General features: G+C 45.2%; 2 protein-coding genes across 2 annotated transcripts in view; one reads left to right on the top strand and one right to left on the bottom strand.

Moving 5' to 3' along the window:
* The window catches only part of camkmt (calmodulin-lysine N-methyltransferase), a 262,674-nt gene extending 258,019 nt beyond the window's left edge, over positions 1–4,655 (bottom strand). The window contains exons 1-3 of the mRNA XM_014179982.2: positions 4,289–4,655; positions 3,465–3,649; positions 3,306–3,370 (exon numbers count right to left, since the gene is read on the bottom strand). Of these exons, the coding sequence (XP_014035457.1) occupies positions 3,306–3,370; positions 3,465–3,649; positions 4,289–4,456 (418 nt within the window). The 5' untranslated portion in view covers positions 4,457–4,655. The remainder of the gene's footprint in view (positions 1–3,305; positions 3,371–3,464; positions 3,650–4,288) is intronic.
* A 108-nt stretch (positions 4,656–4,763) lies between these two features.
* On the top strand, positions 4,764–18,607 carry prepl (prolyl endopeptidase like). The gene is made up of 14 exons (XM_014179971.2): positions 4,764–5,147; positions 5,470–5,595; positions 5,691–5,757; positions 5,882–6,103; positions 7,737–7,863; positions 8,022–8,238; positions 8,751–8,942; positions 9,307–9,513; positions 9,792–9,967; positions 11,726–11,942; positions 16,172–16,321; positions 16,517–16,643; positions 17,948–18,036; positions 18,353–18,607. The coding sequence occupies exons 1-14, from the start codon at positions 5,007–5,009 to the stop codon at positions 18,422–18,424; spliced, it is 2,130 nt and encodes a 709-aa protein (XP_014035446.2). The 5' UTR covers positions 4,764–5,006; the 3' UTR covers positions 18,425–18,607.
* Positions 18,608–19,309: the final 702 nt, after the last annotated feature.

Genomic DNA, 19,309 nt, shown 5'->3' with positions numbered 1-19,309 from the left:
AGCTCTCGGGCCTACGAGACAGCAGGAGGGGTCGTGTCACCGGGTAATGAGGACGATTAGAAGACTAAAAAGAGTTGTAACCAAAGTGACAATGAGTGGTTTTGTAAAGGAGCCACATTATAAAGCCTGCCTATTTCCAGAGACCTGCTGTGTCCGAACAGAGGTCTGAATGGATGCCCCTATAGCCCTGATTCACACAGCTCATCCCACAGCATATGGATGGCCCCTGTAGCCCTGATTCACCCAGCTCATCCCACAGCATGTCTTACAACACCTCCCTGTAGAGTCTTATGACAGCACAGAGTGAAACCTACAATGGAGGAGCTCTCTAAGACACATGACTATCTGAACCCAACGTGTGACCTAGCCTAGCATACACCCCCCCCCAAAACCAGCCGCTCCTCTCCAGTCCAAACCCTGTGTCAACAAGGCTCTCATGTACCCAGCTAAAACCTCTTCAGCCCCACCTATCCCCATTGTGCCTGGAAACATTGGTCCTCACAGAAAACAAGGCCAGTTAAACCCCAAAACAAGCCCCCCTACAAGCCCTACTCCTATGGCCAATGCAGCATAGAGCACCGAAGCACACATTTGCAGGATTAATCCACCCCCAGCGTTTTGGACTCCCATTCAGGAAGAGAAGGAGCCCAAGGATTGTGGCTTGTACTCTCCTCAGGGGAGGATTTAGGGATGTGCAAGGTGGAGGGGGCCAGGGGGCAGCTAACACAGGGGCAAGGGGCACCCCCTCTTCAGACAATGAGCTCCTGAGCTCCCCCTCCAGCATTTCTGACAGGGGTATTTGGGGTGAGATGTTTGGGCCTAGCAATGCGTGAGATCAATTAGAAGTGGTTGAGAGGAGGGTTTGAAAGGCCCTGCCTAGCGGTGAGGACCCAGGGCCCCCTACCTCTAGAATCTCTACCTCCACCTCCCTCTCCCTCCCCAGGAAAATCCAGACCAGATGTGGGTCAAGGAGACAGATATCTATCTATCTGAGCCAGTGAATAGCTCCTCCAGCTGGGATGGTACGAGGGAGGTGGAGAAGACGAGCATCCTGCTGTGGTCATTGAGGGGAACGAACAGAGCTGGAAGCACCACATTCCTACCAGATGGGTTCTCTTGTACCCTCTTAACCCGAGACCCTGGTCCTGGTGATAGGGTCACCTCTCTCATCCCTCAGTCAACCAACTGAACACCAGATTAGCTGCAGGTCAGACAAGGTTAAGGAGGTAGGATCATCAGCTTTCCTGACAAATAACAACAACATCTAGCCTACAGCTGTCAATTTCATACCACATCAATCTCTATTTAGACAGAATTCTGTAGAACCTCTAATACTTAGAGGTAAAAGATCTTTCAGAAGTAAAAATCCTTGTTTGGTATAATGCCACAATACATCTGAATAATTACTTTATTATACTGAAGGGTCAGAGTGCATTTTAGTATTACCTATGACCCCTAGTTTACACCAGCTAGGCCTACATGTAACCCAGATATGCTAATAAGGGCAAGGGGACCCACTGCTTATTATTTCTGGCTGTTTTCAGGTCCATCAGGATTAGCTGAGGTGATGGTATATGCTGTGCTGTGTGACCTGATAATGTGGGACGACTGAGTACAGTATCGGTTTTGACCTCTACCACGACCCTAGACCCCTGTGTAGCCATCTGGCTCACAGATGACCCTCTGATCCCCATAGCTATGAAGACACAGGAATAACCGGAACCAATCAGGTGACTGTAAAGAAGGCTCGACATACACTATGGGGTGCTAAGACATCCACTCAAACACAAGCGGTCCTTATTATCTCATTGATTAAAATCAGGATTCATCTATGCATAGGTCTACATAGCTACATACATTGATTACCGTGTGTACTGTTACATCACAACATACACTGAGTGGAGCACAAATTAGGGACACCTGCTATTTCCATGACAGACTGACCAGGTGAATCCAGGTGAAAGCTATGATCCCTTATTGATTTCACTTGTTAAATCCACTTCAATCAGTGTAGATGAAGGGAAGGAGACAGGATAAAGAAGGATTTTTAAGCCTTGAGACAATTGAGACATGGATTGTGTATGTGTGCCATTCACAGGGTGAATGGGCAAGACAAAAGATTTACGTGCCTTTGAACGGGGTTTGGTAGTAGGTGCCAGGCGCACCGGTTTGAGGGTGTCAAGAACTACAACGCTGCTGGGTTTTTCACGCTCAACAGTTTCCCGTGTGTATCAAGAATGGTCCACCACCCAAAAGACATCCAGCAAACTTCACAGAACTGTGGGACCATTTGGGGTCAACATGGGCCAGCATCCCTGTGGAACGCTTTCGACACCTTGTAGAGCCCATGCCACAACAAATTGTGGCTGTTCTGAGGATAAAAGGGGGGGGTGCAACTCAATAATAGGAAGGTGTACCTAATGTTTTGTATACTCAGTGTATATACTGGGTGACAAATTATTTGTATTTTCTCTGTGGACCCATTTTCTGAAAGACGAAAAGTGAACACACGGGAACACAGAATGAAAAGCCCAGACCACCAGTCTTGTTCGACCACAGTCCTCAACTATAATAACAAAACACCCGAGTTTGGCCTCACTTGAGAGGGAGCTAGAACACAGATAACAGCTTTAGCCAATCTGTTCCTTTCATCACATTTGTGGAATGTTCACCCCACTGGGTAGCAGGTATGTGGGCCTGCTAAAGGCCAGGCTGGTGGGGATCACATGACCACATGACCTGGCTGTCAGGCAGGCATAGAAAGAGAGAGGCAGCTCCCAGGCTCTCTCTGGCTCTGCTGTGTGAATACTGCTGATCAGCGCTGCCTGCTAGTGGGAGTACAGAGAGATGCAGCCTTCCCTGAGGGGTTCCCTCTTCTACAACCAACCTCTCATTTACTGACCAAACTGTTACTCAGCGTTAAATAAGACGATACAGGACAGCTGTCACCGTGGCAACAGAACAGAAAACGATGTTTCCATGGCAAAACAGCTGCATGACCTTCTCACCTCATCACCATCTCCTCGGGATGCTGATTTGATTGGCTTCCACAGCTTAACATCAAATCATTTGTATTACATGAGACTGTGTTAAGTCCTTACAAAAAGGTGATCCTCAATCTACCCTCAGCGATAATGGAAAAAATAGCCTTTTCTCACTCTTGCTTTCCAACAGGCTGAGTGACTCACCAGAAGAGCAATCGATGTAAGTGGGAAAACAGTGTGTTACAGGAGGCCATCATAGGGAGGTAGTCATAGGTTAAATGAACGCACACTCTTAAACATGTATATGGAGGACGTACTCACAGACATTCCCTGTATTGTCAAAACTGTTGAGAACCTCATTCACTCTGATGGGCCCGAGGTTATCTCTGGAAATGAATGAGAGAGAAATATGATTATACAGTGTGTGTAAGCTGCACAGTGCTCGGCTTAAACATAGGACAACAAGGATCTCAAACCCACCTGAGAAAGGCACTGAACTCTGGGAAGGAAGCACTTGTGTATTCCACCCACTGGCCTTCGGAGGGGTCATCTGTCTCTTGGTGCGTGACACTGGTTTTGTTGAACAGGTTGAAGGAGGAGAATCTCCGGACAGACACCTGCTTGACCTCTGAGTCTGCACTGTCCAGTTGTTTCTGCCTCAGCACCTGAGGGAGTGGGAGATATAGCAACTGTCAAACCACACAACCTGACCTGCTTTAAAAACACCACCTCAAAACACATGTACTGACCAAATTAGAGTGACATGGAGGTATTAGAACCTTCTATCTAGCCTAGTGATGAAGATCTGATATGGCTCCAGGCTCTATTGTTCATCCTTGAAACTGATCCCCACAGTTCCTGTAGTAATTATCTTGTCACAGAACACCTTTATTACTAGCCCTTGCTCAGTGCAATATGAATTAGTGATGTTTTATTTGTATTTTTTATACTATACAGTATTTGAAATGCAAGAGGATATTTCTGGAAGCATTTTGTGTATCAGTGAAATGCCCATGTAAGGACAAAACCTCCCTCTCAGGTCATGCCCTCACACTGTTATGGTTACAGCCCAACTGGGACAGAGGACTGGAGAGCTGTATATAATCTGTTACACATGTTACTGTAAATACAGATACAGGTCTATGAATGGTAAATTGCTGATAAATGTAGCTTAGCTAAAGCCAGTATATATCTAGCTAGCTAATGGCGCAATGATATTAGCTAGCTAGCTAACGTTAGGCGCAATGCAACATTGATTCTGTCAGTTGATAACAAACCCATTGGAAATGTGACGCTTGTTTTACCTGTCGTAGGAGAGTCCATCTTGCACGAGCTACGTCGGTTCCACAATTAGGGTCTCGATTGGATTGGTGGTTGGTAATGAGCTCTTTTTCTTTATTTTCTGGCAAGGATGGCAACGGCGATTCGTGATATTTACATTTTTCTGGTTCACCTGTCAACTTCCCTTCCATCCTGTCTTCAGTGTTTTGGGCAAAAATAAATACAATTCTACAATGATTTACAGTGTGAAGCACACGGTCTAATAAAGCGAGTATGGCTCTGTTAGTTCACAGAATAGGACAAGTAGTACAGTGGTAGCGTGTCATCAACCGGTAAAACCCGAACTGCTCCGGTGCTGATGGAGAAAGCATGCTACTTCCGTACACTTGTGACAGCAAGACATAGCAATGTATTACCAACATCATCGAACGCAGTATTGAGTTACAAATCGTATGCCGTCTGGGATTGATTATTTTTGCCTAGTTTATACGCCATCAAACAGCGCTCAAATCAATGTTTTGAAAATGTTCTGCTAGTATCCTGGAGGTTGCGCAACGGCAAAGGCAATCAAACTACATTTAATTACAGTAACTATGGACTATTAAAGCGACACAAGAAGACATACTTGATACTGTTATTTTTTTAAAGAAAAATGTGTTCAAACTTGGGATGGGGTTCACTTTCAAAACAATGATTGACATGAAATTATAGCTTGGTCTGTCAGTTACAGTGACAGCGACTATGTGTTCCATGACCAGTCTGCATTCGTGGCTCAGTCCTCTGATTCGGGGAGGTACATTTAATCAAGTCTGGAGCCTTTTCACCTGCAAACCTAGAGGATTGATCTACCTAACGGGTACACGTCGTTGCACAATAGTAAAGGTGCTGTACTCGCTCTCTATTGGTGCTAGTTACACCGCAGACCTTTACCTCTGATTACTGTCCTCATCTAATATTTAAGGAATGTTTCTAGGGATATGTTACTGACAAACATGCTAGCCTTGTAGTAACCAAAGATGAAGTGGATATCGTAGAGAAACTGATCCTTTTGTTAGAATCTGATAGGCAATGGGGTCTTGTTTTTGTTGTTGGAAATGTACTCTCAAACAGTCAATCCAAATGTATAAAGGCACATATATTCAGATGACAGTCACACTGTGAGCATTTGTGCATACATTTCACCTAATATGTTCATGTCCTTCAGGACCCTTCCAGCTCCACTGTGGAATTCAACTCTCGTAATAAGAAATACAGAAGTCTGGAGAGGTCTTTCAAGAGAAGGTTAAGGGTCATATACCAGAGGTTCTCCGTAGGCCCAGACAATACAATGGTAAAGTTGTGCCTGATGTTTTGGCAAAGGTGTCTAAACAACTAACACTGGTTTAATAAAGTAGTCATTTTACTGACAAACAGCTGTCTCTCCAGATCCAGGGGCGTAACCATGTGTACTTCATGGAGGGGGATGGCATCTATAGAATGGATACCAGGCAGGGTAAGCACAATTTTCTGGACAGACCTTTCCCTAATCACACCACTTTCTACTACTGTCCAGAGCTGAAGATAAGTAAATTACATTAAACAATGTAAGGTGTGGGTTTGTGACTGACTGGCTGCAGGTGACCCAGAGCCAGAAAAGGTGTTGTGTCTGGACTCCGTGGGGGAGGGAGATTGGAGCCTCCAGAGGTTGCGTCTCTCCCCCAGTGAGCATGCCCTGGCTGCCACAGTGAAGGCCCCCCACAGAGAGGAGGCCAGATGTGTCCTTGTCAAGCTAGGAGACAGAGAACCTACCCTGGACCCACCTCAACCTCTACTCACCATTGACAAGGTCTTCAGCGTCGGTGAGAGAGAGGGTTTATAACATGGATATAAACAGCGTAGTGTTATACTGTGCCTTCGTGAAACTTTTCAGCCTTATTCTAAAATTGATTAAATAGATTTTTTTCCTCATAAATCTATATTCAGACCCTTTACTCAGTACTTTGTCTAAGCACCTTAGGCAGCAATTACAGCCGTGAGTCTTCTTGGGTATGACGCTACAAGCTTGGCACACCTGTATTTGGGGAGTTTCTCCCATTCTTCTCTGCAGATCCTCAAGCTCTGTCAGGTTGGATGTGGAGCTTTGCGGCACAGCTATTTTCAGGTCTTTCCAGAGATGTTAGATCGGGTTCAAGTCCGGGCTCTGGCTGGGCCACTCAAGGACATTGAGACCTGTCCCGAAGCCACTTTTGCATTGTCTTGGCTGTGTGCTTAGGGTTGTTGTCCTGTTGGAAGGTGAACCTTCACCACAGTCTGAGATCCTGAGCGCTCTGAAGTAGGTTTTCACCAAGGATCTCTCTGTACTTTGCTCCGTTCATCTTTGCCTTGATCCTGAGGAGTCTCCCAATCCCTGCCATTGAAAAACATCCCCACAGCATGATGCTGCCACCACCATGCTTCACCGTAGGGATGGTGCCAGGTTTCTTCTAGACGTGATGCTTGGCATTCAGGCCAAAGAGTTCAATCTTGGTTTCATCAGACCAGAGAATCTTGTTTCTCATCGTCTGAGAGTCTTTAGGTGCCTTCTGGCAAATTCAAAGTGGGCTGTCATGTGCCTTTTACTGAGGAGTGGCTTCTGTCTGGCCATTCTACCATAAAGGCCTAATTGGTGGAGTGCTGCAGAGATGATTGTCCTTCTGGAAGGTTCTCCCAACTCCACAGAGGAACTCTGTTGCTCTGTCAGACTGACCATCGGGTTATTAGTCACCTCCCTGACCAAGGCCCTTCTCCCCCGATTGCTCAGTTTGGCCGGGCGGCCAGCTCTAGGAAGAGTCTTGGTGGTTCCAAACTTCTTCCATTTAAGAATGATGGAGGCCACTGTGTTCTTGGGGACCTTCAATGCTGCAGAAATGTTTTGGTACCCTTCCCCAGATCTGTGCCACGGACAATTCCTTTGACCTCATGGCTTGGTTTTTGCTCTGACATGCACTGTCAACTGTGGGACCTTATATAGACAGGCGTGTGCCTTTCCAAATCATGTCCAATCAATTGAATTTACCACTAGTGGACTCTAATCAAGTTGTAGAAACATCACAAGGATGATCAATGGAAACAGGATGCACCTGAGCGGAATTGCGAGTCTCATAGCAAAGGGGCTGAATACTTATGTAAATAAGGTATTTCTGTTTTTTTATTTGTAATACATTTACGAACCTTTCTAAAAACCTGTTTTCGCTTTGTCATTATGGTTATTGTGTGTAGATTGCTGAGGATTCTTTTTTAATTAATCAATTTTAGAATAAGGCTGTAACTTAACAAAATGTGGAAAAGTCAAGGGGTCTGAATACTTTCCAAATACACTGTGTTTAATATGGACTCTTCTACACAGAAAATAAGATGTGTGAGGATTGTCGTGGTGTGTGTGTGTGTGTGTGTGTGTGTGTGTGTGTGTGTGTGTGTGTGTGTGTGTGTGTGTGTGTGTGTATGTATGTATAGAGTGGGCTACAGATGACATCCTATTCTACAGCAGTCAGCAGAAACTCCAGTGTCACCATGTGTTCCGTCTGGACCTGACTGCCACTGGGACCAGAAGTGCCCTGTTGTACCAGGAACAGCAGCCTGAGTAAGAATAACACACACCTCCCTTTTTTACACCTGTGTGTGTGTGTGTACATCATGTACTGTAATGTTCGGAAGAGGCCATGTTAGGACACGAGCCATTAAAACACAGAGAACATGTGTTAAAGTGCTCTGTTTTCTTAAGTTTTCTTTTGTCCACAGTGTGTTTGTTGAGGTGAGTCTCTCCAGAGACAGGAGGCTGGTGCTTGTTAACTGTAGCAGTAAGAGGAGCTCTGAGGTGTGGCTGATTGACAGCGCCAAGCCCCTTATGGAGCCCACTCTGGTCCAGGCCCGCCTCCCTGAGCTGCTGTACCATGTAGAGCACTCCCACGGCCAGCTGTACATCCTGGCCAACACTGGACCTGGACAAGAGTACCAGGTAGCCTACTGCCTCAGACAATCCCATAGATATTGATAGAGTACCAGGTAGCCTACTGCCTTAGACAACCCCATAGATATTGATAGAGTACCAGGTAGCCTACTGCCTCAGACAACCCCATAGACATTGATAGAGTACCAGGTAGCCTACTGCCTCAGACAACGCCATAGACATTGATAGAGTACCAGGTAGCCTACTGCCTCAGACAACCACATAGACATTGATAGAGTACCAGGTAGCCTACTGCCTCAGACAACCCCATAGACATTGATAGAGTACCAGGTAGCCTACTGCCTCAGACAACCCCATAGACATTGATAGAGTACCAGGTAGCCTACTGCCTCAGACAACGCCATAGACATTGAAATAAAAATATTCTCTATGGACAAATCAGTGGATCTGCATGCAAACAAACAGCACGCACAGTTGCACACTGTGCTTGTGTGTGTACATGACTTGATAAATGCATGTGTTATCAGTATAATCTATGATTCTATTCTATGCTGTCCCAGGTGTTGAGGGCACCTCTCTCATCCCCCTCCATCAAACACTGGGTCCCAGTGTGTAGCCCTGGTCCTGGGACAGCTGTGAAGGACATGGAGGTGCTCCAGGACCACTGTGTGTTGGCCACCAGGGACCCCTTAGGCCTGCTAGCACTCCAGGTGGTCCCACTATCCCAGCCAGCAACCACATCCACCCTGCAGGTGACAGAAATAGCTATATGAAGGCATCACTCTTATTTGATTAGTATCATTTTTATTCCACAGTTTTAAAATACATAAACTGTTACCTCTTAACAGGCTACTCTATTTCTCCTCCTGCTGAGGCAGTTGATTATCATTCTGATGGCCATGACTATGTTGAACACTGCACTGCCTAGCCAGGTGTACTGGTAGTATACTGTATCATGAAAGCGAGGCCTTAAACGAATACTGAGATTCCGGCAAAGCCATGAAACGACCTCTAACTTCCTTCATACTGCACGCAGAGACATAAAAAGGACATCCACAACTTAATTGCTAGAATCTAGCAGTATCCCTTTAACCAGAACTGTCCTCCATCTCTCAGCTGCCACCGTGGGCCTGTGCCATAGAGACCAAGAGGGCTGGGCTGACAGACAGTGGCTGGTTGGAGTTCCTCCTGTCGTCTCCAGTCCACCCCCCTGTCCTGTACCGCTACTCCCCCAGGGAGAACAGGCTCCTCTTACAGGAGGACACAGAGGAACACAGAACCCCCCAGGAGTATCAAACCACCCGACTAGAGGCCCCCAGCCAGGTAGACTGGATCTGAATCGTACACACACACACACACTCAGAGAGGAAAGCCTCAAGAATACAATGCCGAAATGATGGGTGTGGACTGTATTTTGGTAATCCACTGATGACCTACCAGCCTGCAGTAAGGGTTCACCAGAGGCTCATGAAACACCAAAGTCTAGGAGCTCACACACACATTACATTCCCTCACATACAAGCACATTTTCTTTCGAAAACAGTATGTCATATTTTGTGTGTGTATAGTGATTACTGTACTCTCTCTCTCTCGGCCTATAGGACGGTACCATGGTACCACTGACTCTCTTCCACATACCTATGTTGGAGGAGCTGAGGGGTGCTCCATTGCTGGTGCATGTGTATGGGGCCTATGGCATGGACCTTAACATGGACTTCAGCCCAGACAAAAGACTGCTGCTTGAAGATGGCTGGGCTCTGGCCTACTGCCATGTCAGGTAGCGCTACAACTCCCAGAAGCCTTTGCACCACAGAAACATTGTTCCTACAGGATAAAGTCTGTTGTTGTGGGTGGCTATATTAATTGTTAGTGCTCTCATTGTAATGTTTTCTGTAGAACATATAGTACCAGTCAGAAATGTGGACACACTTACTCATTCAAGGGTTTTTCTTTATTTTTACTATTTTCTGCATTGTAGAATAATAGTAAAGACATAAACTATGAAATAACACATATAGAATCATGTCGTAACTAAATAAGGTGACAAATCAAAATATATTTTATATTTGAGATTCTTCAAAGTAGCCACCCTTTGCCTTGATGACAGCTTTGCACACTCTTGGCATTCTCTCAACCAGCTTCATGAGGTAGTCACCTGGAATGCATTTCAATTAACTGGTGTGCCTTGTTAAAAGTTAATTTGTGGAATTTCTTTCCTTAAGAGTTTGAGCCAATCAGTTGTGTTGTGACAAGGTAGGGGTGGTATACAGAAGATAGCCATATTTGGTAAAACACCAAGTCCATATTATGGCAAAAACAGCTCAAATAAGCAAACATAAATGACAGTCCATCATTACTTTAAGACATGAAGGTCAGTCAATCTGGCAAATTTCAAGAACTTTGAAAGTTTATTCATGTGCAGTTGAAAAAAACGTCAAGCGCTATGATAAAACTGGCTCTCATGAGGACCGCCACAGGAAAGGAAGTACCAGAGTTACCTCTGGTTCAGAGAATAAGTTCTTTAGAATTACCAGCCTCAGAAATCAGCAATTAACTGCACCTCAGATTGCACCTCACAGAGTTCAAGTAACAGACACATCTCAACATCAACTGTTCAGGGGAGACTGCGTGAATCAGGCCTTCATGGTTTAATTGCTGCAAAGAAACCACTACTTAAGGACAACAAAAAGAAGAAGGGACTTGCTTGGGCCAAGAAACACGAGCAATGGACATTAGACCAATGGAAATCTGACCTTTGGTCTGATGAGTCCAAATTTGAGATTTTTGGTTCCAACCTCTGTCTTTGTGAGATGCAGAGTAGGTGAACGGATGATCTTCGCATGTGTGGTTCCTACCGTGAAGCATGGAGGAGGAGGTGTGATGGTGCTGTGCTGGTGACACTGTCAGTGATTTATTTAGAGTTCAAGGCACACTTAACCAGCATGGCTACCACAGCATTCTGCAGCAAATACGCCATCCCATCTGGTTTGCGCTTAGTGGGACTATCATTTGTTTTTCAACAGGACAATGACCCAAAACACACCTCCAGGCTGTGTTAGGGCTATTTGACCAAGAAGGAGAGTGATGGAGTGCTGCAACAGATGACCTGGCCTCCACAATCACCCGACCTCAACCCAATTAAGATGGTTTGGGATGAGTTGGACCGCAGAGTGAAGGAAAAGCACCCAACAAGTGCTCAGCATATGTGGGAACTCCTTCAAGACTTATGAAGCTGGTTGAGAGAATGCCAAGAGTGTGCAAAGCTGTCATCAAGGCAAAGGGTGGCTACTTTGAAGAATCTAAAATCTATTTTGATTTGTTTAACACTTTTTTGGTTATTATATGATTCCATATTTATTATTTCCTAGTTTTGATGTTTCTACAATGTAGAAAATAGTAAAAATGAAGAAAAACCCTTGAATGAGTAGGTGTGTCTAAACTTGACTGGAACTGTATATGATTATCTGTCTTGTAAAAAAAGGAGTTTGCAGCACTTCTGAATGTTTTACCACTCTGACTACATGTGTGGTTGTAGGGGTGGAGGTGAGCGTGGCCTGGGCTGGCATAGACAGGGTCGTATGGAGGGCAAATCGAGAGGAGTGGAGGACCTGGCTGCCTGTATCCACAGGCTCTATGACCTGGGGGTGTCGAGACCCTCTCTGACCGCCCTCACCGCTCGCAGTGCTGGGGCCATACTGGTGGGGGCGCTCTGCAACCTACACCCCCACCTCATACGAGCTGTCACACTACAGGTAAAACCACCCAGACCCTACCTGCAGCCTTCAAAAACACACACACATTTCCACCCCTATTTTCTCTGCTCTCTCAGGCCTGAATCCTTACTTGTGAAAAGTGTGTGTAACTTAACTTTCTGCGCAAATACCCCATTGACGTCAACAGTGGCGACCCGCAGTTCAAGGCAGGTGGGGCAGAGCCGGTGGGGTTTTGAGCCCCACATTTTTAGCAAAAATAAATAAATAAAATGTTACATATACACATATATATATATATAATACACTGCTCAAAAAAATAAAGGGAACACTTAAACAACACAATATAACTCCAAGTCAATCACACTTCTGTGAAATCAAACTGTCCACTTAGGAAGCAACACTGATTAACAATAAATTTCACATGCTGTTGTGCAAATGGAATAGACAACAGGTGGAAATTATAGGCAATTAGCAAGACACCCCCAATAAAGGAGTGGTTGTGCAGGTGGTGACCACAGACCACTTCTCAGTTCCTATGCTTCCTGGCTGATGTTTTGGTCACTTTTGAATGCTGGCGGTGCTTTCACTCTAGTGGTAGCATGAGACGGAGTCTACACCCCACACAAGTGGCTCAGGTAGTGCAGCTCATCCAGGATGGCACATCAATGCGAGCTGTGGCAAGAAGGTTTGCTGTGTCTGTCAGCGTAGTGTCCAGAGCATGGAGGCGCTACCAGGAGACAGGCCAGTACATCAGGAGACGTGGAGGAGGCCGTAGGAGGGCAACAACCCAGCAGCAGGACCGCTACCTCCGCCTTTGTGCAAGGAGGAGCAGGAGAAGCACTGCCAGAGCCCTGCAAAATGACCTCCAGCAGGCCACAAATGTGCATGTGTCTGCTCAAACGGTCAGAAACAGACTCCATGAGGGTGGTATGAGGGCCCGACGTCCACAGGTGGGGGTTGTGCTTACAGCCCAACACCGTGCAGGACGTTTGGCATTTGCCAGAGAACACCAAGATTGGCAAATTCGCCACTGGCGCCCTGTGCTCTTCACAGATGAAGCAGGTTCACACTGAGCACGTGACAGACGTGACAGAGTCTGGAGACACCGTGGAGAACGTTCTGCTGCCTGCAACATCCTCCAGCATGACCGGTTTGGCGGTGGGTCAGTCATGGTGTGGGGTGGCATTTCTTTGGGGGGCCACACAGCCCTCCATGTGCTCGCCAGAGGTAGCCTAACTGCCATTAGGTACCGAGATGAGATCCTCAGACCCCTTGTGAGACCATATGCTGGTGCGGTTGGGCCTGGGTTCCTCCTAATGCAAGACAATGCTAGACCTCATGTGGCTGGAGTGTGTCAGCAGTTCCTGCAAGAGGAAGGCATTGATGCTATGGACTGGCCTGCCCGTTCCCCAGACCTGAATCCAATTGAGCACATCTGGGACATCATGTCTCGCTCCATCCACCAACGCCACGTTGCACCACAGACTGTCCAGGAGTTGGTGGATGCTTTAGTCCAGGTCTGGGAGGAGATCCCTCAGGAGACCATCCGCCACCTCATCAGGAGCACGCCCAGGCGTTGTAGGGAGGTCATACAGGCACGTGGAGGCCACACACACTACTCAGACTCATTTTGACTTGTTTTAAGGACATTACATCAAAGTTGGATCAGCCTGTAGTGTGGTTTTCCACTTTAATTTTGAGTGTGACTCCAAATCCAGACCTCCATGGGTTGATAAATTGGATTTCCATTGATTAATTTTGTGTGATGTTGTTGTCAGCACATTCAAATATGTAAAGAAAAAAGTATTTAATAAGATTATTTCTTTCATTCAGATCTAGGATGTGTTGTTTAAGTGTTCCCTTTATTTTTTTGAGCAGTGTGTATATATATATATATATATATATATATATATATATATATATATATATATATATACATACAGTTGAAGTCGAAAGTTTACATACACCTTAGCCAAATACATTTAAACTCAGTTTTTCACAATTCCTGACATTTAATCCCAGTAAAAATTCTGTGTTTTAGGTCAGTTAAGATCACCACTTTATTTTAAGAATGTGAAATGTCAGAATAATAGTAGAGAGAATGATTTATTTCAGCTTTTATTTCTTTCATCACATTCCCAGTGGGTCAGAAGTTTACATACACTCAATTAGTATTTGGTAGCATTGCCTTTAAATTGTTTGACTCGTGTCAAACGTTTCGGGTAGCCTTCCACAAGCTTCCCACAATAAGTTGGGTGAATTTTGGCCCATTCCTCCTGACAGAGCTGGTGTAACTGAGTCAGGTTTGTAGGCCTCCTTGCTCGCACACGCTTTTTCAGTTCTGCCCACAAATTTTCTATGGGATTGAGGTCAGGGCTTTGTGATGGCCACTCCAATACCTTGACTTTGTTGTCCTTAAGCCATTTTGCCACAACTTTGGAAGTATGCTTGGGGTCATTGTCCATTTGGAAGACCCATGTGCAACCAAGCTTTAACTTCCTGACTGATGTCTTGAGATGTTGCTTCAATATATCCACATAATTTTCCTCCCTCATGATGCCATCTATTTTGTGAAGTGCACATGTCCCTCCTGCAGCAAAGCACCCCCATAACATGATGCTGCCACCCCCGTGCTTCACGGTTGGGATGGTGTTCTTCGGCTTGTAAGCCTCCCCCTTTTTCCTCCAAGCATAACATTGGTCATTATGGCCAAACAGTTCTATTTTTGTTTCATCAGACCAGAGGACATTTCTCCAAAAAGTACGATCTTTGTCCCCATGTGCAGTTGCAAACCGTAGTCTGGCTTTTTTTATGGCTGTTTTGGAGCAGTGGCATCTTCCTTGCTGAGTGGCCATCAGGTTATGTCGATATAGGACTCGTTTTACTGTGGCTATAGATACTTTTGTACCTGTTTCCTCCAGCATCTTCACAAGGTCCTTTGCTGTTGTTCTGGGAATTATTTGCTCTTTTCACACCAAAGTACATTCATCTCAATGAAACAGAACGCGTCTCCTTCCTGAGCAGTGTGACGGATGCATGGTCGCATGGTGTTTATACTTGCGTACTATTGTTTGTACAGATGAATGTGGTACCTTCAGGCGTTTGAAAATTGCTCCCAAGGATGAACCAGACTTGTGGAGGTCTACATAGTTTTTTCTGAGGTCTTGGCTGATTTCTTTAGATTTTCCCATGATGTCAAGCAAAGAGGCACTGAGTTTGAAAGTAGGCCTTGAAATACATCCACAGGTACACCTCCAATTGACTCAAATAATGTCAATTAGCCGATCAGAAGCTTCTAAAGCCATGACATAATTTTCTGGAATTTTTCAACCTGTTTAAAGGCAGTCAACTTAGCGTATGTACATTTCTGACCCATTGCAATTGCGATACAGTGAATTATAAGTGAAATAATCTGTCTGTAAACAACTGTTGCAAAGAAAAAGCCATATCTCAGACTGGCCAATAAAATAAAAGATTAAGATGGGAAAAAGAACACAGACACTGAACAGAAGAACTCTGCCTAGAAGGCCAGCATCCCGGAGTCACCTCTTCACTGTTGACGGTGAGACTGGTGTTTTGCGGGTACTATTTAATGAAGCTGCCAGTTGAGGACTTGTGAGGCGCTTGTTTCTCACACTAGACACTCTAATGTACTTGTCCTCTTGCTCAGTTGTACACCGGGGCCTCCCACTCCTCTTTCTATTCTGGTTTGAGCCAGTTTGCACTGTTCTGTGAAGGGAGTAGTACACAGCGTTGTACGAGATCTTCGGTTTCTTGGCAATTTCTCGCATTGGTAAGGATTCACTCCATTGTGCTGGAAAGAAAGCTCTGCTGTTGGGACAGTTTTATGTAGGCCCTAACAGTTTGTGGGCACAGCTTGTCGCCATTATAGTGGGGGGCAGCAGGTAGCGTAGTGCTTAGAGCATTGGGCCAGAAAGGTTGCTGGATCGAGTCCCCGAGCTGACAAGTAAAAAATCTGTCATTCTGCCCCTGAACAAGGCAGTTACCCCACTGTTCCCCAGTAGGCCGTCATTGTATATAAGAATTTGTTCTTAACTGACTTGCCTAGTTAAATAAAGGTTAAAAATTGTGCAATTAGTGTGTAGTGCCTTTGCTGGCATGCATCTAATTTACATGCTAAAATCGCCACTGGACATCAATGTATAATTAGTGGAAAAGTTCAAATTACAGTACGGCCACATATCTTGAGTAAGGATTAGGCCTTCACCCTCACAAGTCACTGGTTAGGTGTTCTCTTCTGTCTCCAGGCACCTTTCCTTGATGTGCTGGGCACTATGCAGGAGCCCAGTCTGCCCCTGACGCTGGAGGAGAGGGGGGAATGGGGGGACCCCATGTCAGACCCCTGCCAAAGGGACACTATCGCCTCCTACTGCCCCTGTCATAACATTACACCTCAGGTTTGCTTATAAACCTTACTGTACACAACACAAAACCATAAAATAATATGCAAACATTGCCCAAACAACTTTTAAACTCTGTGCTTTTTCTCTTTGGGGTTTTAGGCTGCGTATCTGTATAGCACTTTGTGACAACTGCTGAGATAAAAAGGGCTTCATAATTTAAATTGGCATTTTTGTGTGTGTATTCCACAGCACTACCCCTCCATGCTGCTCACAGCCTACATAGAAGACAACAGAGTGCCTGTAGCCGGAGTACACAAGTACGAGGAGAGACTTCAGGAAGCAATTCACACACACCTCAATGGCCACCCTGTATCTGGTGAGGAGATAGACATGAAACAGTTACTCTCCCTAAAGCACATTCCAATGAAGACTCATTATCCCAGAATTGTCCAGAGTTTTGTTCTTCCTGAAGAGCAGCAGTGTGGTCAGATTGAGGTCCCACTAGAGGAGTGTGTGTTCCTCAGGAGACTGCTGTAATGGATCATTGCTAGAAGTGTAGGAGTTTATATCCAGTACAGAGCAGAGGTCACCTTGTAGCACAGCAGCTCTATGTGAATCAGCATCAGCAAGTCATACTGATTCCCCCAGTGAGGGACTTACTCTAGCTCTTTACCGCTCCTTAATAATCTCACATCAATTCAATTTCAATATAAGGCCTTTATTGGCATGGGAAACATATGTTAACATTGCCAAAGCAAGTGAAGTAGATAATAAACAAGTGAAATAAATAAACAGTAAACATTACACTCACAGAATTTCCAAAAGAATGAAGACATTTCAAATGTCATGTCTATATACAGTGTTGTAACGATGTGCAAATAGTTAGTGCAAAAGGGAAAATAAATAGACATAAATATGGGTTGTGTTTGTACATCGCTCTCTTTCTCTCAACCACACACTGTCTCCTACTCTGTTTCTCACACACACATTCACTCTGTCTAATTTTCTGTCACTCACAGACATACACACTTGTGTGCAGAGGCAGAGAGGGTCTCTCACTAATCTCTACCCCTCTCCTCTGTCATTGATAAAGTGCTGATCGCACACCCACAGCCGGGTTCATTAGCATGTTTATGAGATAGTGTATCAGCAGGAGAGATAAGGAACAATACACTGGGCTCTGGCAAGGTCAGGAGGAGGCTTGTGAAACACAGCACATTGAGGAGAAAGGGAGGACAAGAGGGAGGGAGGGGAGAGAGCGGGAGGGGAGAGAGAGGGAGGGATGGAGCCTAGGAGAGCAGCAGTCAGATTAGAAAGAAATGACTGAGGACTTTTCAGAATTAGAGCTCCTCTTGTTTCCTTTGCTCTTCTCATCAAGCTGTGATCACAGGAGGAAACACTACAGAACACACCAGACACTCACTACATTATAGGGGAAACACCTATTGCTTTTGCACCCAGCCTAAAATATCTTCGCTACTATTGATTAAATGACCATTTTGCTACTAGAGGGACTGGATATTGTTGCACCCCGCCTGACTGCAGCCACATTCCGATCAGAACACTTCCTCCCTGGCAATGACAACCTCTGATGTGGTCATGTTGACAGAGATCGGACACTTGTATTGGACATGATGAACAATGCTGATTTGTTGTTTGTGTTGTCATCTCTGTATCCAGAATCTGAGCCCACACCCAGTGTCATTCTGGACCTTCAACCAGGAGCAGACCACTTTGGCCCAGGGGACTTTGAACTGTCTCTGACTGAGGTACCTATGGGCTCTCTCATGATATCCCTTCTTTTATAGAGTCCACGACAATATGAACTGATCAGTCTCTGACCCATAAACCATCTGAGTGGCACCCTATATAGTGCATGAGTTAGTGTAGATTTATGAACACTACATAATCATAAACACTGTAATAAGCATCACTAACCTGCCAACCAAGGTTGTTGAGTTATAAAACATGTTGGCATTGTTGATATGGAGTTATGGAGTCAGGTAAGAGGATTACACTATTATACATTGCTGTTCTCGGGCTGACATGACAGCCCACTCCTGTCTCTCTCCCTTCCCCACTCAGAGTGCTCGACAGCTGGCCTTTCTCCACACAGAGCTGGGCCTGAACCAGCAGACCAAAAACAGGCGGAATTAGAAGGAAGTGTGGAGGAGAACTCATCAGAGCCATATAGAGATACATGTGTGGTTGAGTAAAATAAAATAAACATTTTGGGGGTATGAACTCAAAATATAAAGACAACAATTTATATATTTTTTTTACTGAGTTACAGTTCATATAAGGAAATTAGTAAATTGAAATAAATAAATGAGGCCCTAATCTATGGATTTCACATGACTGGGAATACAGATATACATCTGTTGGTCACAGATACCTTTAAAAAAAGTAGGGGGTATATCAGAAAACTAGTCAGTATCTGTTGTGACCACCATTTGCCTCATGCAGCGTGACATATCTCCTTCGCATAGACTTGATCAGGCCTGTGGAATGTTGTCCCCCTCTTCAGTGGCTGTGAGAAGTTTCTGGATATTGGCAGGAACTGGAACACGCTGATGTACACGTCGATCCAGAGCATCCCAAACATGCTCAATGGGTGACATGTCTGGTGAGTATGCAGGCCATGGAAGAAGTGGGCCATTTTCATCTTCCAGGAATTGTGTACAGATCCTTGCAACATGGGCCTGTGCATTATCATGCTGAAATATGAGGTGATGGCGGAAGATAAATGGCACGACAATGGGCCTCATGATCTCGTCACTGTATCTCTGTGTATTCAAATTGCCATCGATAAAATGCAATTGTGTTCATTGTCTGTAGCTTATGCCTGCCCATACCATAACCCCACCGCCACCATGGGGCACTTTGTTCACAACGATGACATCAGAAAACTGCTCGCCCACAAAAAAGCAATACACAATGTCTGCCATCTACCTGGTCCAGTTAAAACCGAGATTTGTCCATGAAGAGCACACTTCTCCAGTGTGCCAGTGGCCATCGAAGGTGAGCATTTGCCCACTGAAG

The sequence above is a fragment of the Salmo salar genome, chromosome ssa28 (genome assembly GCF_905237065.1).
Source record: "Salmo salar chromosome ssa28, Ssal_v3.1, whole genome shotgun sequence".
NCBI classification, from domain to species: Eukaryota; Metazoa; Chordata; class Actinopteri; order Salmoniformes; family Salmonidae; genus Salmo; species Salmo salar.
This window is presented reverse-complemented; position numbering and strand designations above follow the sequence as displayed.

Bases quoted from the DNA above. Each gene is read 5' to 3' on its own strand.
- prepl (XM_014179971.2), top strand. From the start codon at position 5,007: ATGTGTTCCATGACCAGTCTGCATTCGTGGCTCAGTCCTCTGATTCGG. The intron at 5,596-5,690 runs GTAAAGTTGTGC...CTGTCTCTCCAG, and splicing joins TAGGCCCAGACAATACAATG to ATCCAGGGGCGTAACCATGT. The intron at 6,104-7,736 runs GTGAGAGAGAGG...ATGTATGTATAG, and splicing joins TGACAAGGTCTTCAGCGTCG to AGTGGGCTACAGATGACATC.